The 26,276-nt window shown below is 41.4% G+C and overlaps 1 protein-coding gene across 8 annotated transcripts in view; it reads left to right on the top strand.

Moving 5' to 3' along the window:
- Positions 1–26,276, top strand: part of EHBP1 (EH domain binding protein 1) — a 321,196-nt gene that overhangs the window by 158,765 nt on the left and 136,155 nt on the right. For 6 of the 8 annotated variants that reach the window (XM_030557937.1, XM_030557934.1, XM_030557933.1 and 3 more), the window contains 2 exons: positions 6,638–6,890; positions 13,878–14,064. In XM_030557937.1, coding sequence (XP_030413797.1) covers positions 6,638–6,890; positions 13,878–14,064 — 440 coding nt within the window. Of the gene's footprint in view, positions 1–6,637; positions 6,891–12,047; positions 12,090–13,877; positions 14,065–26,276 lie in introns of all 8 variants that reach the window. The other 2 variants (XM_030557932.1, XM_030557930.1) reach the window with 1 other exon arrangement.

Genomic DNA, 26,276 nt, shown 5'->3' with positions numbered 1-26,276 from the left:
TCATGCTTCATTTGGCCTTTTATAAACATGTATGTGTGTTGTAACCTTTTCGTGAAGTAATCTTACCTAACCCCTTTTTTGCTGCCAATTTTATCATTTTCAGATCTTGTTGTTTAGGTTTAGGAAGCTTACTTGCTTCTAACATTTTGCAAATGTGTAGTGTTTATTTTCATCAGTTTTTACAATTCCTTTTATCACTATAAAATCCAGCTGGGTCATTAAAATCACTTTCCCATTGAAATAGGACCATCTCCTACCTCTTTTTAAAATGTATCCCTCTGAGGCCTTGAAGTTTTGATAAATCTTTGTAGCATGTTCAAGCAATTATGCCCTTTATTGGTTTATTATAATGTCATTGTTCCTGGCACTACAGGGCAATAACACTTTATTTTATTCTTTTTCTTATACTTCCCTCATCACCACAGCATCTGAGCACCTTTCAGTCATGCACTGAGTAATGCAGTCACACGTGATTCATTCTGTCTTTCCTTCATCCCCTGCTAGGGAGAACTGTGCATGCAGTGTAGTGTTTTGATATTTTTTAAAAAGGTGTCTGCTGCTGTGTGTGTGTGTTAGAGAATGCATGTGCAGTTTGCACTGGGAAAGGAAGGTGGTCAGGTTTGTGATAGTTCTTAGTTCCTGTGGGAACTTAACATCTGATTCTGCAAATACTTAACTGCCAGGCATAATGCATACTTCTATGAGAAGTTCCTGTCAGTGGAACCAGGCCAGGTACAGTTGGCAGGAGCTGGCGCAAAAGCGGGCAGTGTGTCAATTGTAAATAGGACATCAGTCTGTTCTTTTGTCTCTCCTACCTTTGCAGGTTTATTACTTGGCTACTCAAGATTATTGTGGGTTTGACCCTTGGTGAGCCAAGTTGCAGCTCAGTAGCAGATCTAATTTATTATTACCCATTTAAAGACTTAAAACCAACAAAATATTGAACTGATTCAAACTACGAATAGGAGTCTAAATTTTCAAAATGATTATGGGTGTCTGTTTTTGAATCCCCAGCTTGAAATAAGTGGCTTGATTTTCAAGGGCAGATGCTCACCATTTCTGACACCCTTTAAGATGTCCCGAGTTGAGTCCCCAAAAATTGACACAAGATCACTAGTCACTTTGGCAAATTAAGACACCTGTCCTTACCTAGAAAGTACGCAGCTTTCAGAATTAGGTATTGAGTTGTTACCTCATAATATAATTTGATCTGGGTTGACATTGTTTTCTAAAGACTGAAATGTTTTACGAAGGCTGTGACAAATGGCCGCAGAATGTTTTACATTTACTGGCCAGTCTTGAAGGGCTTAAGAGACTCATAGTGCTTACAGATGCAGAGTTCAGGAAGGTCTGGAACTCCAGAGCGGAGATAATGTCGACCTTTCTCAGACCTCTGTGGTTTGCCTGTGCTGTGACTTGTCCCTCTGTTGCAAGGTCCCTGTCTCTGCACCATGCAATGGGGTGGGAGGCTGAGAGGAGTGTCACTGGCTTGAGGCAGGGCAGATTTTTTTTTTTTTTTTTTTTTTTAAGCAAGAAGAATGTCAGTAGTTCTATGTTACACAGGCTGGCCAATGAGCTGGGAGGCTCTCCACCCACTTGGAGGGTGGGGACCCTCTCTCAGTGCCTCCATGAGGGTGGAGAAAAACAAGTAGGAATCCAGGATTGTTAGTATGGGAGAGAGGGAGAAGAAGGAGAGAAATAAGAGCCAAGTTTCATTAGGCGCCTGCCACTGTCTGGAAAACCCTGTACTTGTCTGCTGAGTTACCAGCTTCAAGGAGACCTAATAATGATTTTGACAAAGTTCCCTCAGTTTTAGCATGTGTGTGAAATAAATTAAATCCTTTAACTAATTGAATGGTGAAGCTTCTTCTCAGCCTGGCATTTTAGGGTGCTCTGCGTATTGGACTACATCCTGTGGTCCAAATTCAGGCAGCTAATGGCAGTGAGAATTTGGCCTTAACGTTGAAGCTGAAAAGACTTGCAGAAACTATTTGTGTTTTCCATTAAATTCTGTCAAATTAAAAACAACTCGTTACTGTGTTTTAGGTATCTCCCCACCATGTACCCCGTTACACCACTGCGTAGACAAGCCCTGTTATAATTACAAGGTTGTCCAGTGCTGTGAGGAGACTGAATCTGGGACAGATGGGCAAGAGAGGCAGGTGGTGCTGCCAACATGCACATAGGTGTCTGTTTTGCTTTCTAAGCTACGGACCCTAAATACTGTATTCCAGTTGACTAAAAAAGATTGCCTTATTCTGAAGGCACATGTCCTGTGTTGCTGCAAACATCCACTGAGGGGATTCGCTCACAAGGGGGTATGTCTCCAACGGGGTCAAAACACTTGAACCTGCAGAAGGAGCCAGGGTGAGAAACAGAGGTGCTGAAACCAGGAACCCTTTCTTGTGCCAGTGAGGCAGCAAGCCTCAGTGTCTAACACTAAATGAGTACATTTCCAGAGAGACTGTGTGAAAATCAGAGGTATGGCAGTGCGGGAACCATGACATCCACACATGGGGTCTACCTCTTTTGGACTCAGTTGCGGGGTTAGTTTCTTGTGCAACTCCCATGAGAAAATATTTTAAGGAGCTAAAAAATAATTTAAAATAGAGAGGCTTTGGTTAAAATGTAGGCAAAGGTTCAACATAAATAATACAACTTGAACTAATAAGTAAGCTGCAATTTAGTCACTTGTATTTTAGTAAAAGTCACAGACAGGTCACAGGCAATAACCAAAAACCACTGACCTGTCCCTGACTTTTACTAAAAATACCCCTAACTAAATCTTACCAGTGCTGCTCCTGGGGGGGGGACACCACTACTGCTGCTCCTCCGGGGGGGGGGGCAGCCCGGGGTCCCACCATGACTGCTGCTTCTCTGAGCGGTGGCAAGCCCTGGGCTGCACCACCGCTGCTGCTCCTCTGGACAGGAGCGGCCTGGGGTGCCGCTGCTGCTCCCGGACCACTGCTCTGGGGCAGTGCCCAGGACCAGGGGTAGCAGCCGATGGGGCACCAGCTGCTTGGGCAAGCAGCCCTGGGGTCCGCTGCTGCAGCTGCAGAATCTGTGACTTCCGTGAGCTCCATGAAAGATTTGCAGCCTTACTAATAAGGCATATGTTTATCATCACCCTTGCTATTTTCTTTGTATGTTGCAGCCCATTACTCTTGTTCCCCTTATATATTTGTCTTCTGAGGCCAGGTCCCACAAGCATGTCTGTGTCTGTGGTTCAGTGAATTAAATAAATAGGTGAGTAGCTTTAAGCATCCGAGTCACTGATTTCAGTGGTACTACTCGCGTCCTTAAAACTACGTACAGACTTAACACTTTATTGGATTGGGGCCATAAGGCTGTAAGCTCTTTGGCGTGGGTACCTCTTTTCATATGTGTTTCGAACACGACCCTGATCCTGTCTCAGTATTTGGGTGCTACTACAATATAAATAATATCATTAAACGTCTTTTTTTTAACTTAGAAGAATTGAAAATTTATATTTAAAAAATTAGGGCTCTGACTCAAGCTGGCAAAAGCCAGGAAAATCAAATCTAAGGCTGACAATACACTGAGTTGCAACATATGAGCAATTTCACATACTGCATTGTAAAAGACACTTGCTTGACCTAGGTACAATACTTTGTTGTTTTGAAATACAGTTTCAGCAGTAGCTCTGGATTCCTTTGCTTTTGTCAATTTACCTTTAGCATTATTATAATGTGCCTTTCTCTATTTGAATCCAGTTAGACAGAACTACTTAAAAACTATTTAAAAATTTTTCTTCTAAGCCAAAACTTTGTTACTGCACATTACTAACAGGAGACTTAACCAGTTTACAAAGCACACTTCCTTTTTAGCTTTATGTAGGATTAGTAACATCCATACATCCCAGATATATTTTTTTACTGTAACTACACTAAACTCTAAGATTTTGATTAATTAGTTAATGTTTGTAAAGTGCTTTGAAAATGTAAAGGACTATATAAGTGCTAAGTATTGTCACTGGTGCTTGATTGTTTAGAAGTCTAAAAATAACTTTGTTTCGAGCACCCCCTTTTTTTGTGTCTCATCCATTTTTTTTAATCCAGGGCATCAATTATCTTTATTCAATTCTCATTTTAAACATCAGCCTTTAATTTGGAGCAATGCTAAATGCTTTCTGAAAATGTAAAGATGGCTAAATCTACTAACTACTGAATACGGTAGAGCTAAATTTAACTACTGTATATGTTATTTCCTTTTGTGTTAGATTGCATTGGTTTCACTCAAAGGGGAAATAGATTGCAGATCACAGGAGATTTTTAATAGGATTTTTGTATGTAAAGTGCCTGAATAATCATTGGTAGTTGGAAACACTCTATAATTGAGAGGTATAGAATATAGTAATAAATGTCATATATATTCACCAGAACCTGCGGCGCAAATTTGGTAGAGTCCATTTTTTGTGCTGCTGATCTCATCCTTAATCATACAAGTGTGCTTATCTTCTCCGTACCCATCTTCAGTTTAAATAAGGCTGGTACAGTTATTATCTGTAGGTCTCATTCCTTTACTGTGGGAAATACATAGTTAATACCTTTTTATTCTCCCCTCTTCTGACAGTAGCAGTATTTCAGAGTGGACAAATGAGCTGTCTCTTCTGAGACAGACAGCAATAAAGGGCCTGTAACAAAATATGCTCTTGTAACTCTTGGAATTCAGATGTGAAAGTTTCACTGGCTCAAGGAACAGGAGTCCTGAGATTCTTCCTAAAATGAGGTCTCTCAGACTGCTTACGTGTAGCTCTCAAATAGGATGAATCAGGGCTGAGACTGGGGTCCCATTATGCTGGCAATTATATAAATGTACAGGACACAGTCCTTGCCCAAACACTTTATAATCTAATTTAAGACAAGTCACAAGTGAGTGTGACTAACAATAGGAGCAGAGTGGAAATGAGACTAAGGTTAAACAGTAATACATTCCTGTGATCATAGGCTTGCTGTGTGCACAACTTGATGGTTCGTCTGGTAACCTCAGAAAATTCAGGTCTTATCTACGGTGCAGATTTAACTTGACTCCAGCCATCAGCATGCAAATCCCCAACATACCTTGGGTAAAGCGCTGTAAGCCACAGTTTACACCAGTGCAATTTACACTGGTTTCAAGTGGGAAGAAACTCCAAGTAGCAGATTTGCTTGTCTGTACTGGCTTGTCATCAGTGGTTGTACTGAGGCAAATCCCAAGTGTGGACAAGGCCCTTTTGGGGATCTTTGGGCTCTAGTGCCATATAAATAATGTCTGTCTTTTAAATTGAAATAATCTATTATGTGCAACTCGGTAATTTCAAAGCTCAAAAAATAAAGGGCACTTCTCATCATGAATAAACTGTGAACCGTTATTGCAAATAAAGTTTTTAGTTAAAACTGCTAGTAAAGATCGTATTTGCATGGGGTTAGTGCTCACTTTCCTGCAATAATGCCATCTTGTCAGGTAAGGTAGTAAGATGAACTCCTGACCATTTATGATTGCAAGAATAGTGGGGTTAGTCCTGACACATTTCAATGTGGTTAACATTCTCTGTCTAATATGTTTTATATTGTTCCAGTCACAAAGATATCTACCAACAATCTCCCGGTAATTTTCTGGTGCTGGAAAGAATTGTGTAGAGTAGCTGGCTATAAATCCCAAACTATGTATTATTAATCTGATTGTGTATCTCTTTAAGGATCATTTAAATTTGTTGTAATAGAGTGTATTTACTATTGTTATCAAAAACCTATGGCAGCAGTTCTGATAAGTACACTGTATGTGTGTGATTTGTCATTAACTTGCCTAATAAATGATTTTCCAGTGTTACTAGATCACATGTTTTAAATAAGACATGGAGGGGTCCCAATCCCTGCCACCATCATTAAGGGCCTCAAAATGTCATTTCATTAAGGAAATCTTTATAAATTATAAGAGTACAAAGAAGCATTTAAAGCATTATTGTTGGGACCTGAATAACCTAACTGGGAAAATCCGTTAAAAGAAAATCACATCTATTGAGATCCTATTTACATGAGTGAATGAGGGACAGATGACTAATGTGGCTGAAAAGTTTTGGATAAGTGGGAAACTTCTCAAAGGGTGTCTACACTGCAGTTAGACACCCATGGCTGGCCTGTGCCAGCTGACTCCAGCTCAGGTTAAGGGACTGTTTTATTGCAATATAGATGTTTGGAATCAGGCTCTGGCTCACGCTCTGGGGACCCTCCCACCTTGCAAGATCCTAGATCCTGGGCTCCAGCAGAAGCCCAAACATCTACACTGCAATTAAACAGCCCTTTAGCCTGAGCTCTGTGAGCCGGAGTCAGCTGCCATGGGCAGGTGCAAGTTTTTAATTGCAGTGTAGACATATCCAAAGTGGTAATATCCTCCCTCCCCGTTCCTCAGGGGACGTTACCTTTCACAGCTTATTTTTGACTAAACAAGGTCACACAGTAAATAAAGCATCAACATTCACTTCAAGGCAAAGATCTTAGATTCCAAGTTTTAGTGCAGAGCAAGATATTACAAGGCAAACTTTTATTCATAAGCCCCTGAAAATACAGTAAAATAATCTTCTAAAATAGTTTTGAATTTATTTTATATTAAATAACCTTTTCCAAAATGCTTTTTATAGACCACGATACTGAAACAGCTTCATCTTCAAAACCAGAAGACTCTTACTATAGCGATAATTATAATCCCTTTAAAGAGGAAGGTGCTCCACAGTACCTGAACCCATTTGATGAGCCAGATCCTGAACCTGAAATGTTTGTAACTCTCAAAGATTTTCCTCCACAACCTGCAAAAAGGAAAAATGTAAGACCGGTGGACATGAGTAAATACCTCTATGCAGATACTTCTAAAACTGAAGAGGAAGAGTTAGATGAGTAAGTATAATATTTGTAATATTTCATCTTGAAGCAATCTGAAAGTATGAGTGGGGTTGTTGGCATAATCTCAAAAGTATAAATGGATTTAACCACGGTGGTTCTTGCCCACATACACAGAACAGAATTCATCAATCTCCCAAGCATGTTGACAGGATCTGTGGGAGTGGTTTTTTGCATATACCTTAGGAAAGATTTTGCCTTTCTCAGCAACATTGAGTAATTCCAAGTGAGGTAGAGAGGGAGGATTGATGGGCCTTGGTCCTTCCTGTCTTGTCGCTATTGTTTTTTTCTTAAAACATAATATGTTTACTCTTAATGAAAGTGAGATTTCTTGGGATGAGTGCACTTTGGGTGAACTGATAGATCTGGGAATCTGTATAGCAAATGTTGAGTCATTGGGAACCCCATAAAGACAGCAGCTACTTGAAAGGATGAAAGAGAAACGTCCTGTTCACTTCCTTGGGATTTGTTTCTAATAATTCTTCATCACTGATCATTCTAAAATCAAGGTTGGATGTTTTTTATCTAAAAGATCTGCTCTAGGAATTATTTTGGGGGATGTGGCTCTGGCCTGTGATATACAGGAGATCAGACTAGATGACCACAATGGTCCCTTCTGACCTTAGAGCTGAAGAACCCTATCTAATTTTTTTTATAAAACAGTGTTTGGCTGTCTTATATTCCAGTAATGAAGCAGAATAGGGTGTGAGGGCATTTTGCAATAACCAGGCAATTTGGAATGATTGAAGACACAAATGTAAGGTGTGTTTGTGTCTTTAATCACCTTAAGAATATGGTTATTACTCAGCAACCGCACCACCCATGCAAGGATTTATAGTGATTATACATGAGCAATTTTACAGACTACAACTGTAATTAACTTTTAATTGTAAAGACCTTGATGAGATTTATTATGGCATGACACTTGCATGGCTCTTATATTTAATAGTAACAGGTGTCATGTTTTCATCCTCATGTTTGCTCTGTTTATAGCTGTATTCTAGGAAACTGAAGAAGTTCTATGCATGCTGATAGAAATGTGTACAGGACCCCGGGGTTCATTTTCTCTTAAGTTCTGTGATTTTTCGTGTTTTAGTTTTGTTGGGTTTCTGTTGTGCTTTGTTTTTGTTCTGCTGTGAAAAATTGGCATTAGGGAATGCTTTCTCTGCCAGCTCCATTCAGTGTTGGGGGGGGAGGGGGAAAGAGTTGGTTTTCTGAACAAACGGCACTGGCTGCTGTATCTTCCCGCACCAAGAGAGTGATTGCACTGTTGACAGTGACACTAGACATTCCTGATCACTCACTGATCGGGGGCTTCTGAAGGGGGAAATATTTAATATACATCTACAAAGGGATGGGGACAGAGAAGAGCAAAGACTGAGGAAGAGAAGAAGAGAGGAAAGAGACAAAGGTGACAATGGAGTGGCAAGTGAAGGATTTTTTCTTTATTTTATTAACACCCACATCCCGATCGTAAACAAATCTGTGCCAAACAGGCCCCTGCAGTGTTTTAAAGGGCAGGCTGGTCCTTCCGTCTTGTCTTTGAGATTGTGGATTTCAGTAGCTCTTTGTTACAGCAGCTTTTGTTTTGATTTAATTTTGTATTTTTCAAGTCTCTTGGGGGGATTTACAGTCCCTATTTGCTTTATTTTCTTAACGGAAAGTAAAAACGAACCACCACCCCCGCTCCCCCATCCCAAGGATAAATGTTACTCAAACCTAAGCTGGCCTGTATTTTCATTATTAAAATGGAGGGTGAAGCAGTTAAATAGCATAGTCAATTAGACTTTTACATCATAGTCACCACTGGAGACCCTTCCTACTTCTCCACAGGTTCCTAAGGAGGTGAAGCCTTGGAAAAGTTGTGGGGACAGTTTATTAAATGTATGGAGTTGAATGGGGGCAAGGGAGACGTCTGCAGTTCTGCATTGTGGATTGTTATGACACAATGCCTGTTTAGGAACATAGGGATGGGTATACTGGTTAGACCAGTGGTCCATCTAGATCAGTATCCTTTGCCAGGTAGCAACAATCACCAGATGCTTCTGTGGAAAAGGGAGGAAACCCCATGAAAAACAGTTATGGAATGATGAGTATATAGGGGAAGCTTTTCCTCATTCCTGTAAGTTAGTGGTTTGCCTGTGCCCTGAAGCCTGAGAGTTTATTCCCCTTATACATTTCGTATTCTGTCGAATGTGACTGTGGAGATCCTTATCTATATAAATCAGTAACCCTTTTTTTTTAACCCTGCTTAGTTTTAGGCCTCTGTGGCGTGGTATGGTGACAGGTATGCACTGTGTAAAATGTATTTCCTTTTCGCAGTTTTCAAATGTGTTTACTTTCATTTTGTTGAATGTCCTATTGTACTTTTTTTTTTTTAATAAAAAAGGACAATTAGGAGCACCTGATTTACTCTCCTCTATACCCTTCATTATCTTATAGATCTCTATCATGTTCCTTCTTATTTGTCTCTTCTCTGAGCTAACTGGTCCTAACCTTTTCAATCTCTCTTCATACAGAAGTCTCTCCATGTCTCTAATCATTTTCATCACCCGTCTCTGGATGCTCCTATTTCTGCTACTGTATATCTATTTTAAGATGGGGTGACCAGACCTAAACACATGTTGAAGACATGGGCAAACCGTTGACTTGTATAACAGCATTATGGCATTATAAAACTTTCAGTAATATTTTCTGTATCACTCTTTATACATCCTGTCATTCTGTTTGCATTTTTAAGCAGCAATGAGAGTGTTTTGAGAGTAATAGGAGGGCTACACGACAAATAGAAGGGTCCCAAAAGACATTTCCCTTCCTCACTTGAAAAGCAATGCATTTTTACAATTGCATATAAAGGGGTTTTTGTGTTTGGGGTATTTTTTTGTTTGGTTGGTTGAGGTTTTTTTGCAGTATGCTTCATGAATCATTCTGTATTCCTCTTGCTGTGTTCATGTTAAATTTGATGCTCACTACCAAGAATAAGGATGAGAAAACTTTTAAAATCAGGTGCCTGGTCCCATTATTCTTTCAAGAGGGCAGAGCATGGATTTTGGATTCAGTCTTGTAGACAAGATGAAATAAATGATTTCTAAAATGTTAGAACTATCATTATGAGAGGATAGTAGGCAGGAATGGGAACTGGTATGTGACTGGGGACTTGCTTCTGTAGGGCCAGTGACATAATAGCAATCTTAACTTTTTTTAACTAAAAGTTCATGCCATTAGGTATCTTCAGTGCGAGGCCCGGGTTCCATTTTGATCAAGCCCTATACTAAACTCTGACCACAGCTCTGGATATCTCTCATGCCTAAGATAAGTGATAGCTAAATATTAAATTACTTAGCGCTGGGATCTGGGATTTTTTTTTAAGTTAAATACCAATTCAAAATGTCCTTAACATTAGAAAATCCTAATGGAATAAGTTGGAGGGAGCATGACATAATGTACTTAAATCAGGAAATCTGTTTAAGGGCATATATAGCCCTATGCATAACTCTGTTACTTGAGTGCCCTGAGAGTTGATTTCTAATCCCAGGTCTGCCACAGAGTTGCTGTGTAACCTTGGGCAAAGTACATAACACCTCTATGCCTTATTTTCTCTATTGGTAAAAATATTTACTTAAGATGGTTCGCTTAATGGAGACTTGCTTCATTGATGATTGCAAAGTACACTGATGTCAGAATATGTATGTAAATGCAAAATATTTATCATCATAAGTATATTGCGGTAGCAGTGCTTCAGCTTATGTGTTCTATTAAGGATATTCTACTATCAAGAAATCCAAAACAAATCTCTTGTGGGTTGAAATTTTGGTCACAGCTCAAAGACAGAAGTGTTTGCAAAGTTTGAATAGAGTTAATCTGGCCATTTTTTTTAATTTTAGGCAAGCACCAAAAATTACTTGTGCATTTTTAAAAATGCACTCAAAGTTTTTTTAAAAAAAAAATCAAAATTGACCAGTGACTAGTCTTTAATGAAGAATAGATGCTTTGCTAAGTTAAAGTTAAGCATCTGTAAATTGCACTCTTTTATAGCCTCTTCTTTTAATTCTATTTCTTTGGGAATTTAGTTCTTTCAATAAAATGATTTTCATTAGCCAGTAATACCAGCCCAAAACATAATGAATAGCTCAAAATAAAAAATGTAAATTTATTTTCAAATCAAATGATTTGGTTCCATAGTTTCTATTCTCATTGACCAGACTGAATTAATGGAGGGCACTATAGTTGATGAAAGTTGCAACTATGTTTTCTAACGTCTTGAAGTTGATTGATAGAGTAGAGAATCAGTGTTGATGACTACTGATTGCTGAGATGTTTGCTGGGTGCCTTATCTTGTGAAGGACAGTTCAGCTTCTCTGTAGATAAATTCCATTATAACCATTGGTTATATAATATAGTTGAAACACAGACTGCATGAGCCAATTAATATGTTCCAACGAGGATTCATTCAGCCAGATTTTGCCTGGTCTTGCTCACCAGGCAACCAAACATGAGCCAAATTCTGCTGTGTTACAAATATGTAAATCTGAAGTAAATCCATTGACTTCAAAACTTGGGTTTTACATTATAATTTGCCATTAGAAATCTAGCCTGTGTCATGCTTCTAATATTTTAAGAATCTTATCAAAATTAACAGTTCAAAGAAACTTTTAGGACTGGTTTTAAAATGAAGTGAGAAGTGTAACGTCAATGTGTTCTGTCTTTAATATACACGGAATGTACATACAGCCTATGTTTAAAGCAAATTCTAAACAAACTTGTATCTTAATTGTAGGCCTTGCTTCTTGGTAAATGTGTTGTGGTAAAAGACTTTATTTAAGAGCAGGAATGTAAGAAAATTTAATTTTAAAATGTGGTTCCACCCAGCTCTCAGATTTCTTTACTCCCATTAATCTGAACTTTTTATTCACAGCAAATTAATATTAACTTCTTAGAAAAGTCCCAGTGCACATAATTTCTGTAATTCTAAGTAAGGGTGCAGAGGATCAGCTAGTTCATTGTCAAAACATGCTGCATTTGCTGGCTAGTCAGAAGACTAAATTGCGAAACTAAAGAAAACATTGTAATCTCCTATAAACATATTGTTCTTCACTTTTTATCTTTTTTTTCATTTTTATCTTCACCTTCCTTTGAACTCTGTAATGTTTGAAGACAGCTCAACAAGGTTGTCAGCAAAATTAGAACAATTGACAGGTACTGTTCAGTCTTCGGTTCCAGATCGAATATCGTCCGTTTTCCTCCTCCTCCCCTGGAGTATGTCCATCCTTTTTTTGTTTAAACAGTTATTTTGACATCACCCTTAGCTTTGATTTCACCAGTGTTTTTTGCATTTGATGAGTGGTGAAGTGAGAACACCTCAAAGATGCCTTCTGTCAGCGGACTAGTTACTTTAATCTTAATCTCTCCTTTCACTTGGGTATCTAGATCTTTCTCTGTAATAAACAGCAGGAGTCCCACAATAAGGTGAGCTTCATGCACCAAGCCTGTTGTTGAATGGTTGTTTTAGTTTCTTCCTCCCTTCTCCACATTCCCACAGATGTGTTTACTAAACTTCGCCCTTCCAGAGTAGACGTATTCTCTGTGGTGTAACACAATTGCTTTCTTCTACTCACTGATAAAGAAGAAAGGGGCAAAACTGCATCAAAGTCATTTCTAAATTGAGGAAAATATTTTAAAACTAAAATATTCTTAAAGGGTTTTTTGTTTTTAAAGTGAATAGGAAAGCAAATGGAGTGCTAAATCAGCTATTAATGAAGAATACTTATTATAATAGTTCAATTTTTGAAGTTTCATTTGTCTAAAAACTGCCTACCAGTTTGGTTTTCTAGCACTGAGAGGAAAATTCTAACTGGATATGGGTGCTTAAACTCTTACCTAATGCTGAATACAATATTGTTTCTGCCTAAAAATGAATTCAAGGGACTGAAGCTATTTATTTTTGACGTGTTGCACTTCACCTGATTGTATGTAGGTCTGTCTTTTGGGAATTTGTTATGTCACTGCATGAGCACAGAGTTCAGCAAATTATACATACATAGAGAGAGATATATTTATTTATCTTACTGGGAAAGTGTAGAATAGTAAAGGATGGAATAATGGATCAGATGATTATTTTTATAAGTGGAGGTCTGTTGTCGGACATATTGAAAAGAATGGAAAATGAGAGAGAGTGAATAAATTAGCTTGATAAAGAGAAGACCCCGTATTAGATCCAATATTGCTATCTATTTTATATGCTGAGAGTAAATACGTTAAATGCTTTGGAGAAGCTGTGGTATGATCAGCTGACATAAGAATCATTGGAGACCTGGCTAAGAAGTGTGAATACTAGGAAAGTGCTTATTTTATTTAGCATAGAGAGAGAGACTATAAATGGTGCAGCTGTGGTGATAGTGCATCAGACTGCACATGAACATGTTTGCCTGGGTTTCTTTAAAGATGTTTAGCGAAATAATGTGCAAAACAAATTATAGCTATTTATCTACGCAAACAACATTGGCCATTATTTTCCTGTGGTGTTTTGTGTTCCATTGAGTGTTCTCAGAATTATATGATGGCTGTTTGTGATTGAAATGAAAATATACTTGACTTTGACTGTATACACACTGAGGCCAAGATTTTCAAACATAGGGTATCTAAAGTTGGGCTCCAAAATCCACATTCAGTTATCTAAATAAAAGTCTAGATTCTCAAAGTTGTTTAGCACCTCCAGCATCCATCAACTTCAATGAGACTTGTGGGTGCCCAGCCACTTTTCTATAGGCAGCTAAATATGGACTTAGGAACCTAGCTTTAGATGCCCCGTTTTGCAAATGCTGGCCTAAAGCAATTGCTGGTTGTACATAATTCACTCATCAGTCTTTTTTTAAAAAAAAAGGAGGGGGGAGGGCAGCAACAGCACAATCAAAACAGTCAACTATTATTTTTGTTTTGAAAGTGCAAAGAGATAGCAAAGAAATATGTTTCCCTTCTTTTAATTAGATCAAATCCATTTTATGAACCAAAATCAAGCCCTGCTTTAAATATTCAAGTTACTCCACTGCAAGAAGCAGAAAAGATGAAAAAAAAGGCTCCTGCGCCACCAGTCTTCTCACCAAAGACAGAGACAAGAATGAGTGAGAATATGTCAGCTGTTCCTGCAGTGAAGGAGCTTTCTTCTTCTCCTAAGGTAGGTTTTTCATAACCAAACATTGCGATTGCTGATTAAAGTACCTCTGTGTATACTGTATGCATCTTCTTACTATAGGTCATCTTCAAAACTATGTACCTAAATAAGGTGCACCCTCATTCCCTTATTCGTCCACTCACTCTCTCATATATGCATATTGAGAGTCCAGCGGTAGAGCTACTTGATGACAGCAGTGACAACTACAATATCAAAGAGAAAAAGGGCTTCTGGTAACAAATATTCCAGGACAGTTCTGTGCAATGAGAGGGAAGAAAATCAAGTTGTACAGTACTTTGGATTGATCTATTATAATGGCACTAACGCTAAAAATATTGTAGACTGCAGTGTGCAGACTAGGTACACCTCTACCTCGAGAGCCAAAAAATCTTACTGCATTATAGGTGAAACCGTGTTATAATGAACTTGCTTTGATCCACCGGAGTGCGTAGGCCCGCCCCCCCAGAGCACTGCTTTACCGTGTTGTATCGGGTCGTGTTATATCGAGGTAGAGGTGTATTTTTACGGTGTAACAGCTGACTCATTTAAGAATGAATTGCATCTTCTGTATATCAGCAGTTACTACCCTTTGTGCGTCTATAATAGCCTAAACATTTCATATCATGATTTCATATGTCAAAGGGAGCCTTTTTAAACCGATTTAGCATATTATTGCATGTGTATTTACTTGTTGGGTGGGAAAGAGATGGAAGAAAGTTTTCTACCTCTCTGACACAGCACCAAGCCCAAGATCTCAATTTTAAACCTACTATCGTCCTTCAGGCCCTGTGTTGTAGCAAACACCATTCCATTTAAGAGTTGAATGGGATTCCTTGTCATATCTATCAAACCACTGCTTAATTAGTCAGAACTTAATTAGTCAGATTGGTTGCTGATATCCCTGGCCCCCAGGGGCTGATCTCACTGTCTCCTCAGCACTCAGTCAAAGGAAAGAGTCTCAGGCCTGATCTACACTAGCAAGTTAGGTCAACATAAGCTGCCTTGCATCCACCTACTTGTCCAAGGATCTACACTTAAATGTGTCTGCCACTGATATCAGTGCCCCGTTACACCAACATAGTACCATCACCCGCTCAAGCGGCACTGGGCGTGGTGGATGTACTGAGGTTGATACTGCACAAGAGTAGACACTGCGTTACTTATGTCGACCCTAATAGTCCACCAGCAGCTGGCCCTCAATGCTTGATTCTGCCCCAGGGTCATGGAGACCAGAAGGCCCCCATCTCCTCTAAACCCCTGCACATTCTTGAAATGCCATTTCCTGATTGTCCAGCTTGGTGAGCACATTGGTGAGCTCACCTTTGTTATGTGCAACTGACCATGCTGGCTACACACTTCACACATGCTCTGATGGGGAGTGGACAGGAGATATTGGATCTCCTGGGCCTGTGGTGAGAAGAGCACAGTTACAGACCCAAGCATAGATATCTATGAGCAGATTGCATGGGGGATGCAGGAGAAGGGGTATGACAGAGACTGGCAGCAGTGCCACGTGAAAGCAAAGGAACTGCATTAGGCATATCGGAAGGCCAACAGTTGATCTGGTGCCAAGCCACAGACCTGTTGCTTTGACAAAGAGCTGCATGCTGTACTTGGTGGAGAACTTACCACCATGGATACCTCTGAGGAGCCCAAGCCACAGGCCTCTGGCATGATCAGAAAGGAGGATGCGGGACATGCAACCAAGGGATCCAGCAATGCTGTGAGCCAGGACCTTTTTGAGACTCCACCGCAGTGCAGTCAATGCCAGCAGTCGAACATGGGCGAGCCTGATGCAGGGGGAGGAAATTTGGATAAGTGTGTAATTGTATTTTCCCAGTCCAATGATGTACTGATGGTCCCCCTAACTTAATAAGACACAGCTATTGACTTTTAATTAATGTATCCATGCTAGAAGAGAGCAGTGCAACAAAGAGGAGTAGCATTGTTCCTTACCTATCATTCCCCTGTAGAATTAGGCAATGGGAGCCATTGTTTGTGTACAGGGATGTCCCTTGAATCCTCCTGCGAAATCTCAAAGAAACTTTCATGGGGGTTCTCTGCAATCCTCTCCAAAAGATTTCTGAAGGGGGGGGGGGGCAGTCTTATTTCTTCCTCAGCAGTAGGACACTTTGCTATGCCCGTCAGCAATAACTTTGTCAGGCACCATTGCATAATTAGGCTAGCAGCATATGGGCCCGGGTGGCTTCTGGACTCCAGAAGCAGCTGTGCTGTCTGTGCCTTCGTTACCTGCGGGAGTGAAAAAATCATCACCACCTGTGGAAAACGGTGCCAATATTCAGTGCTATTGTCTTGTACTCATAGTCAGGACTTTGGAGCAGAGGCTGGAGCACGGAGCAGCTCCGGAGCAGTGAAGCTGCAGGCTTTTGCCTGGAACTGGAGTGGAGCTGGAGCACAGCTCCAAAGCCCTGCTCATAGCTTCATGCAGCCAAGCAATTCCCTCCTCATTCCCCTCACCCCTGCTAGCTGCGTATTCATCATGGCTGGTGCTGTGAGTGGCACCATGCCTGAAGTTAGCCTGAAGCCTGTTTTTGAAAATCTTGACAAAAGGCCACAAAGGAAATCTGGGCAGAGCTGAGAAACTAATCCAGATCTCTCAAGTCCCAATCATTTGCCTTAACTACCAGACCATCGTTCTTGCACTGCTTTTTTGCACATGCGTTAATATTCTTGCACCATTCTGAGCAGTGGTTGATTTTGGGTTCTTAAAACACTTCTGTTTCCCTTGTTGAAGAAAGAGTGGTGTCAGAGCATCAAGAATGGCATAATTTGTTCTTCTTACATTATGTGTATGTTCTTATCTACTATATGCACGTGAGTCCCATTAACTATTAAACCAAGATAGACCCAATTGCACCTTGGCCACTCCAGAAACTCCACCTCAGTCACCCTGAGCTGCCATCATGAATATCTGCCTTCGTCGTCGGTGTCCCTCCAGATCTCCAACTCTCCTCCCAACTTCCACAAAATCTCCTCCTCCTGGCTGCCTTAATGAGGAGCCAGACAAGCAGCAGCACGTCCACCCTTAACAGGTTAATCACATTGCACTCTGCAGTACTGTAGCTGATCAGCAAATTCATTACAATGTGTTATGTCTAGATATAGTGGTACATGATAGGTGGAGCTGGTAGTGGTTCCTTAAGCCTGTGTCTACATTACGAGTTAGGGTTGTGATCCCCAGCTCATGAAGACATACTCATGCTAGCTCTCGTCTGATCTAACACACTAAAAAGTGTGACTGCTGAAGCCCAGGCAGTGGCAGCATGGGCTAGCAGCCCTGAGTACAAACCCACTTGAACCCCCTTGAACTCCCGTGGATACATGCAAGGGTGGCTAGTCAATGTCACTGTTGTCTGTGATACTGCAGCTGTGCTACTATTTATAGTGTGCTAGTTCAGATGGGAGTATGAATACGTTTGTGCGAGAAGGGAATCAGATCCCAGCTTGAAGCATGGCCTTAGTTAAGACATGTACTTACCTGACACTTCCTATTATGAAGACCCTATTTTCAGTTTCTTATAATTTTGCCAACCTTTAACCATTTTGGCTGAAATTTTCTATGCTGGGTGTCTGATTCAGGATGGATTTTTTTTTTTTATTGCTTCAGCAAAAATAATTCAGTCATTTCGGAAAAAGAGACTGGGGAAAATACATTGTTTTGCCCATATTTTTTTTTTTAAGACTCTTACAACCTTTTCTTTGAACAGCTGTAGCTTCACTGTGGTTTTGGACAAAAAATGTGAAATTTGGCAGATGCTTGGCCTTTATGTCAAGAATGTAGCTTGTGCTGTTTTTGTTATACAGCACAAGCTGGCCAAGCTAGAAGCCTTTGAAAAATCACATTGCACATGCTCAGTAGAAGCTTATTATTTGGCATCTAAGTTCTCCAAAGATTTTGTCTGTCCTGGGGTGTCCCAGCCCAAGGTTGCAAGAGCTAAGCAGAACTTTCCCTGTAATTGCTGCTTCTGGACTGCTGTGGGGCCTCGTGGCACTGAGCACCAGAGCTGAGATCTGGGAGATTCTCCTGTGCCTTCAGTGATCGCTCTGCTGGCACCCAGGCTGCTTAGGGGAGGAATCGGTCTGAGTGGAGTCCAGAGAGGACAATAGCTGGACTGGGGGTGGGGAGTTGTGTGTGAGTAGATGGGCAGGGGGTGGTGATAGAAGTCATAGTTTGGGATAAGGAGTCTGAGGAGGAGAGGCCAGGGGTGGGGAGACTGGGATTGGGAGCCAGTTGAGGAGAAGAACTGAGACAGGCTGAGGAGATATGGGTGAAGGGAAACAGGAAGTGGATAGGCAAGAAATTTGGGTCAGTGTGCCCGTGGGGGAGATTGGGAGCAGGGGGGACACTGAGATTAGCTGAGGAGGCCAAGGGAGGTGCCTGGGACTGGCTAGTGAAGGATCCTGAGGCAAGTAGCTCGAGAGGGAGACTGGGATGAAGAGCCTGGGGAAGGAGCCTGGGACTGGGAGACAGGATGCAGGAAAGATTGGGGTCAGACAAGGAGCCGGCAGAGAGAGACTGGGACTGTGATGAGGAGCTTGGGTTAATGGAGACTAGGACTGGCTAGGCGAGGAAGCTGGGACAAGGAGCCAGGAAGAGTGTGAAGTTAAGACAGGACGGAGACAGCGATAGGCTGTGGGGGACAAAGGCAGAGGTGTCAGGCCTGGGAGTACAGAGGAAGAAGTGTCTGATCACTAGAGTGCACACTCTTCCAGAGCCTGAAATGGATCCCAAGATTCTTGAGCTTCAGAACACCTCTGCTGTCAGCAAATAACAGTGAAAACCCTCTTGCAAAATGTCTCTCTTTTATCTTCTGTATGGCCAGCCACTGGAGGGGTAACCTACTACTGCTATCGGATACTCCATTAGCTCAAGTGTCAGACACCTGTGTTGTAGATGTAAAGGTTCCAGCTGTGCTGATGACCTCATGTGAATGTCTATGTGATTCTGCATGATGGAATGTCTCTTTCTGCAGTTTGTTTTTTAAAAAAACCTAGGAAATTACATACACAAATCAACATTAAATTTTGGTGTTTAAAGTTTAAAAGAAGTTGGGGGGGAGGGGAGAGGGGAGAGGAAGAGTTATCTTTTAATTGAAGAGTGTCATGATGTATATACCCAACGAGGCCAAACTAACATTGTATAGCAACCTTAATCCAGGCATTTCCTTAACTTTTAGTGCTTGACTTTGCAACCTTGATGTTCTTTTAACAGTTTGTTGTGTATAATATGGAAATTTCACATCACGCACTGTTCTAAAACTCACATGTAGATACACTGAAATTTAAGGGAGCAGCCTTAACTCACAGTAATTATGTTGGTGTAATTTTCAGTATCTGAGTAGCAGTGGAACAACTGCAATGTGAAACCATGACATTGGGAGCAGGGTGGGGTTTTTTGGGGGGTAGGGGGTGTTCTTGAATCATTGATAGGGTGATATGATATTCAGAATGTATTTAGGTTGAAGTATTTTTCAATATGAACATTTTTTACATTATTGCAACCTGTACTCTATATTATTTATACTTCTGTAACAAAGGTGGTTACAATTCTGAAAGTATCCTTTTAGCATGGTCTATCTCCTTGCTTGTACTTTTACATTCTATGTTATTCACGTAGCTGGAGTAGCATAACTTAGGTCGACTTACCCCAGTAGAGAAAACAAGCCCTAAGTGTTAAAAAAGTGGATAAGTTAGATATTCTGGCGTATAAAATTTAAAGTACAGCTGAAGTTAACTTCTCTGTTTTCATGGAAAATAATTGCAGACATTAGTAGATAATCTTAAAACTGCTTATGAAGCATAAATATTGCTTTAGACCTTTCTGAGGATTTTAAAGAATCATAGAATTGTAGGACTGGACGGGACCTTGAGAGATCCTCTAGTCCAGTCCCCTGCATTCAAGGCAGGACTAAGTAGACCATCCCTGACAGATATTTGTCTAACCTGCTCTTAAAAATCTCCAATTATGGAGATTCCACAACCACCCTAGGCAATTTATTCCAGTGCTTAACTACCATGAGTTAGGAAGTTTTTCTTAATTTCCAGCCTAAACCACCCTTGTTGCAATTTAAGCCCATTGCTTCTTGTCCTAGTCTCAAAGGTTAAGGAGAACAATTTTTCTCCTTCCTCCTTGTAACAAACTTTTACGTACTTGAACACTGTTATGTTCCTCCTTCAGTCTTCTCTTCCTCAAATTAAACAATCCCAGTTTTTTCAATCTTCCCTCAGAGGTCATGTTTACTAAACCCTTAATCATTTTTGTTGCTTTTCTCTGGACTCTCTCCAATTTGTCCACATCCTTCCTGAAATGTGGTGCCCAGAACTGGACACAAAATACTCCAGTCGAGGCCTAATCAGTGCAGAGTAGAGTGGAAGAATTACTACTTGTGTCTTGCTTACAGCATTCCTGCTAATACATCCCAGAATGATGTTTGCTTTTTTTTTTTTCTTTCCCCCAACAGTGTTATACTGTTGATTCATATTTGGCTTGGAATCTACTAGGACCCCCCAGATACCTTTCTGCAGTATTCCTTTATAGGTAGTCATTTCTCATTTTGTATATGTGCAGCTGATTGTTCCTTCCTAAGTGGAGTACTTTGCATTTGTCCTTATTGAATTTCATCCTATTTATTTAAGACCATTTTCCCAGTTAATCCAGATCATGTTGAATTTTGATCCTATCCTCCCAAGTATTTGCAGCTCCTCCAACTTCATATCATCCACAAACTTTTTATAAATGTACACTATATGCCATTATCTAAATCATTGTTGAAATATTGAACAGAAGAAGAAGACTGACGAAAATTCAATAGACGCTGCTGCAAATTTATGAAGGAGCAATTGTAACTGGTTTTTCTTCCATGTGTTTGAAAAGTTAATCAGATTCCTTGGTCACATAAAACTACAAATGATGACATGCCAAATATATATAGATCTAAAAAATTTAAGATTATTGGGTGGAAATTGCCCCTAAAAGGTTTCTTTGATACGTGAGAGGTATGTATTCAGGATACAGTTTCCAAAAACTTTTAACTGTGTTATCCATCAAAATGACATGGAGGTTTGAAAGCAACCCTGAAGTACAATTTTCAGCATGGAGCATCTAAGAATGAGATTTGCCTAAGCCTGCTTACATCCAAAAATTAAAACGTCTATAGTGTGGTCTGGTCCCAAAGTGCCCAAGTCCAATTTTCAACTGTAATTAACCTTGTAGTGTGGGCAGCTGAGTTAGTAGAAATACGTTCATGTGCATTCAATTCTGTTTACTACAACGCAATCCATCTTGAACCCGGGACTTTACCATTGGCCAAGTAGTAGGCGAAGGTGTTTTTACCCTGAAAGGCCATGTGATTTCACACATTTGGCTTTTGTAACTTATTTGAACATGTAACAGAGGCATTTAGTGTGCTAATGAAGGAAACTGGAAGAACAACATGGATTTCAGCACATCAGCAAACTTGCACGTCTATCAGTTGAAAATTGACTTAAGCTAGAAACAACTAAGTGGATTGCCAGGGTAGAAGGGCTTGATGAGTTTCTCTGTAAAAGTGCCTATGCGTCTAACTCCGCTAATTTTTAACGCACTTATGTGGGCTTTGTGATATTCTGAAAATGGAGGGCCTGGAGTCATGTCCAGGGTTAACTATCTGAACAGACATCCCTGAAAATCAAGCTCCCTGTGTCATAAACAGATAGCTAAGGGTTAATGTTCTTTTACCTGTAAAGGGTTAACACAGGGAATGGTGGCATTACACTTAAAGCATCGTCCAGCTGACTGGTCACTGGGTTGAGGTGGGTTACTGGAGACTGGTGAGGTGGAAGAATAGGGTGTCTGTGGCTTTCCTTGGGTTGTAGGTGGGGTCTTTGGCTGCCCTCGGTTGTAGGGTTTATTGTCGGTGTGCCCCCTGGGGTATTCGTTCCCCTTGACAGTAGCTTTCTTGCTTTCTGCCACTTCCATCCATCTGGCTCCAATCTCCCCCGCCTCGGTGAGATTTTTGGGTTTTCCATCTTGTATGTACCGTGTTATGTCCTCAGGAACACCATCCAAGAACTGCTCCATTTGTATGAGGAGTTGCAGTTCGTTCAAGGATTTAACATTGTTTCCTGATATCCAGGCCTCATAATTTTTCCCAACATAGTAGGCGTGTCTGGGGAATGACACATCTGGTTTCCACTTTTGGGTTCTGAAACACCGACGGGCATGATCCGGGGTTATCCCCATTCTGTGTCTGGCCTTGGTTTGAAAAAGTTTATAATCGTTCATTCGGTCCTTTGGCATTTCAGCCGCCACCTCTGCTAAAGGTCCACTGAGCTGTGGCCTCAATTCTACCATGTACTGGTCTTCAGGGATGCTGTACCCAAGACAGGCTCTTTCAAAATTTTCTAAGAAGGCCTCAGTGTCATCACCTGCCTTATAGGTGGGAAATTTCTTGGGATGTGGAACCATAATTGGCGAAGGGTTGTTAGGATTGGCTGGAGCATGCTGCCCAGCCTGCGCTAACTCCAGTTCATGTTTTCTCTGTTTTTCCTTCTCTTCACTTTCTTTTTGTTGTTTTTCCATTTCTCGGCAGTAGGCTGCCTCTTCTTCTGCTTGTTTTATTTTGTGGGCCACCTCTTCTTCTTGTAGTTTTCTTTTGTGGGCTGCCTCTTCTTATTCTTGTTTCCTTCTGTGGGCTGCCTCTTCTTCTTCTTGTTTTCTTTTGTGGGCTGCCTCTTTGGCTGCTTGTTCTCTTTTGTAGGCTGCCAGTTTGATGTTTTCTTCCCTTTCTTTCAGCTCCACCTCTTTTTGTCTTTTTTCCAGTTGTCGCCTGTGGTCTGCTTCTTTGATTTGTTCTTCTGCCTCCCTTTTCTCCTTGGAAGTCATGGTTCCTGTTTTCTTGTGTTGGGGTGCCCTCTGGTGTTTAATGTCTGAACTGCAGGCTCTCTGTTGCACCCTGGGGTCTGCCTAGCAAAAGTGCCTTTTTTTCTTTCTTCCTCTAGCTAATCATTTAAATGTAAAGTAAACCAAAAAAAACACTTTATTTGCATGTGTATTGTGCTGGGTACTTGACTCTAAATGGGAGTGCTATTGTATACAAAAGACCCTTTGTCACAGCTTAATGGTTCCTTGCTTAATATGCAAGCTACTGCCAGGAGAGAACAGAAAAAAAAAATTCTCTCTGGTTCCTTTTAAAACCAAACTCTCTCTGCTTAAAAGCGCCTAGCAGAGAAAAGAAAAATATAATTTTCCTACTGGCTTCTGGATTCTTGTCTATCCCAGCTCTGCCACCATGTCATAACATTTTTTCCCAGATCTGGACCTTAACGTCCAAAATATGGGTGTTAGCATGAAAACCTCCAAGCTTAGTTACCAGCTTGGACCCCAAGACTCAGATTCCTTGAGTCTCACAACAAAGGGAAATAACCCTCTCCCCTTGTTTCCTGGTTACTTCCTCCCAGGCTCCCCTCCCTGGATGACCCTAGGAGATTCCCTGCTTCCAGTCCTGGAAACACAGGTACCGAGAGATCTAATCTCTCTCCCCCCTCACCCAGAGGGTATGCAAAGTCAGGCTTAGTAAATCTAACACAAAGAGATTTTTTCCCCTGACTTCTTCCTCCCACCAATTCCCTGGTGAGCTGCAGACTCAATTCCCTGGAGTCCCCACTAAAGAAAAACTCCAACAGGTCTTAAAAAGAAAGAAAAAGGACATGAAATGGTTTCTGTATAGGGTGACAATATACAGGGTCAATTGCTTAAGAAAAAAAGTGAATAAACAGCCTTATTCCAAAAGAATACAATTTAACACATTCCAGCAACTACACACATGTAAATACAAAAGAAAACAATATAAACCTATTGTCTTACTATCCTTGTACTTACAACTTGGAATTAGAAGATTAGAAAGCCTGGAGATAGAAAAATCACTCTCAGAGCCGAGAGAGGGAACAGACCAAGAACAAAGGACTCACACCCAAAACTTCCCTCCACCCAGATTTGAAAAAGTCTTGTTTCCTGATTGGTCCTCTGGTCAGGTGTTTGGTTCCCTGTGTTAACCCTTTACAGGTAAAAGAACATTAACCCTTAGCTATCTGTTTATGACACCCTGTACTTATCTTCTTCAAAGATACATGTTGTAATAGATCCTCATTCTTTAGGTCAGGGCTCCTAACATGAAAGGAAGCAGGAAACTCCAGTAATCAGGTTCTGAATGGCAGCATCACATGGTTCCTACTACAGAAATTCCTAAACCTCCTGAGACGATGTGAAGAATCTGTCCATGTACCGCTTACAAATTCTGTTTAGTTTTATGCAATTTCAGTTTCACTGAATGCCTTAATGAATAATGAGTCAGCCATGGGCTGACAAAGGTATCACCCACTCTGTCTGGAAGAAGCTACAGAACATTCAGAAGAAGTTGTTAAGGTGAACAACTGTGCTCAGTCAGAACAATGTGTATGTTAAGGGGACTGCCTGTGCTGGGAGAACCAGTTCTACCCAGGAGGCGGCATGAAGGAAAGGGAGGTTTGGAGAGTAGAAAATCCCTAAAGAGGAAAACAAAAGGGCAGAGATGACAGCAAGGGGTATAGCAGAGTTCCTCCTATAAGTTCGCTACACCGGTTATCAGCTGGGACTTTAGTAATTTAGGATGAGCTCTGTCTCACTTCTTTCTTTCCGTGATCATCCAGACAAGTAAAAACCTGCATTCCCAATCTGTGTGTAACTGCCTCTTAGTCAGCTATTGTACACACACAAATCAATGAAAAAATATTTCCATCCATAATAATCGAAAGTAACAAATAGAGGCCAAGTACTGCCACCAAACCTAAAGACCTACGGGGCACAGGCTCAATGGTGTTGACACCACATGACAAAAGAGGAGATAGATACCATACTGCCTCTACTAAAACAGCACTGCCAGAGACAAGGAAGACTGTGGTACCAAGCACTTTATCAGGGAGCCCTCTTCTGGATGATCATTGCACCATAAGAGGCTACGGTCACCACAGACTCCAGCACCAACAAGCCAGCTGAGACACATCCCACTGGAATTTCCTTTCTCCAGGGACCTGTTTGTTTCAGAAATGCCAGAATCTCCATTACTCAGTACTGGCATACCAGCACCTTCTGCATCTGTCTCCGGAATCCCCCATGGTTCCAAAATACTTACCACCAGACTTTGTGTCTGCTCCACCTTTTATTAAGCGAAGAGACAGACAAGGAAGAGAATGACAACTTATCTTTAGCCTTGAGGAACAACTCAGCAGAACAGCATCCTGGGTCCCCTCAACTACAGTTACGTACAGAACCTCCACCACCAATTTGATTTGGACACCCTTGGATACCACCACCCATGCCCTTTGCGCCACCCCAGTGGCCATACCCCTGGGTAGCATACAGACACCAGCTCTCTAGGACCTCAGGTGTCTCCCAGAGGAAGAGAAGATGACTATCCCCTTCAGCCTCCCTTTCTAGACCCCTTGAGGAGCAGGAGACTAGACTGGACAAAGATATTACTCTGCCAATGAGTATTTCCTCATCCTTGCCAGATAAGGTTGTGACGCCTCCTCCACCTTCAATGGCAGATGATTTTAAACAATTTTAGGACCTCAGCAAAAAGCAGGAGCGGTGCCAGGGTTTCTGACGCCCTAGGCGAACGGCCATTTCACCGCCCCCCGCAGGTCCGGTGGACCTACCGCAGTGATACCGGCAGACGGTCCGCCGCTGGAAAGGCTCCGGTGGAGCTGCCGCAGTGATGCTGGCGGGCGGTCTGCTGGTCTAAAGGCTCCCGTGGACCTGCTGCAGGCATGACTGCGGTAGGTCCGCCGGAGCCTTTAGACCAGCGCACTGTCCGCTGAAATGACTGTGGCAGCTCCACCGGAGCCTTTCCAGCAGCGGACCGTCCACCAGCATGACTGCGGTAGGTCCACCGGACCCGCATGCCGCTCCTCCCCCCCCCCCCGGAAAAATAGCACCCCCCAAAAATACTGGCGCCCTAGGCCATTGCCTAGGTCACCTAAATGGTAGCGCCGGCCCTGCCAAGAAGGTTGCAGATGCACTTCAGATTCCCTTTGAAAAGGTAAAGGATTTGCATCACAAATTGCTGGACATCCTACATATGTCCTCATCATCACGGATTGCGCTTCCAATCAACGAGGCACTACTAGACCCAACTAAGATCGTTTGGCAAATGCCAGCCTCAATAACACCCACATGC

The sequence above is a fragment of the Gopherus evgoodei genome, chromosome 3 (assembly GCF_007399415.2).
Source record: "Gopherus evgoodei ecotype Sinaloan lineage chromosome 3, rGopEvg1_v1.p, whole genome shotgun sequence".
In the NCBI taxonomy this organism is placed as follows: domain Eukaryota; kingdom Metazoa; phylum Chordata; order Testudines; family Testudinidae; genus Gopherus; species Gopherus evgoodei.
Note: the sequence above shows the minus strand (reverse complement) of the source record. Positions and strands in the feature narration are given on the sequence as shown.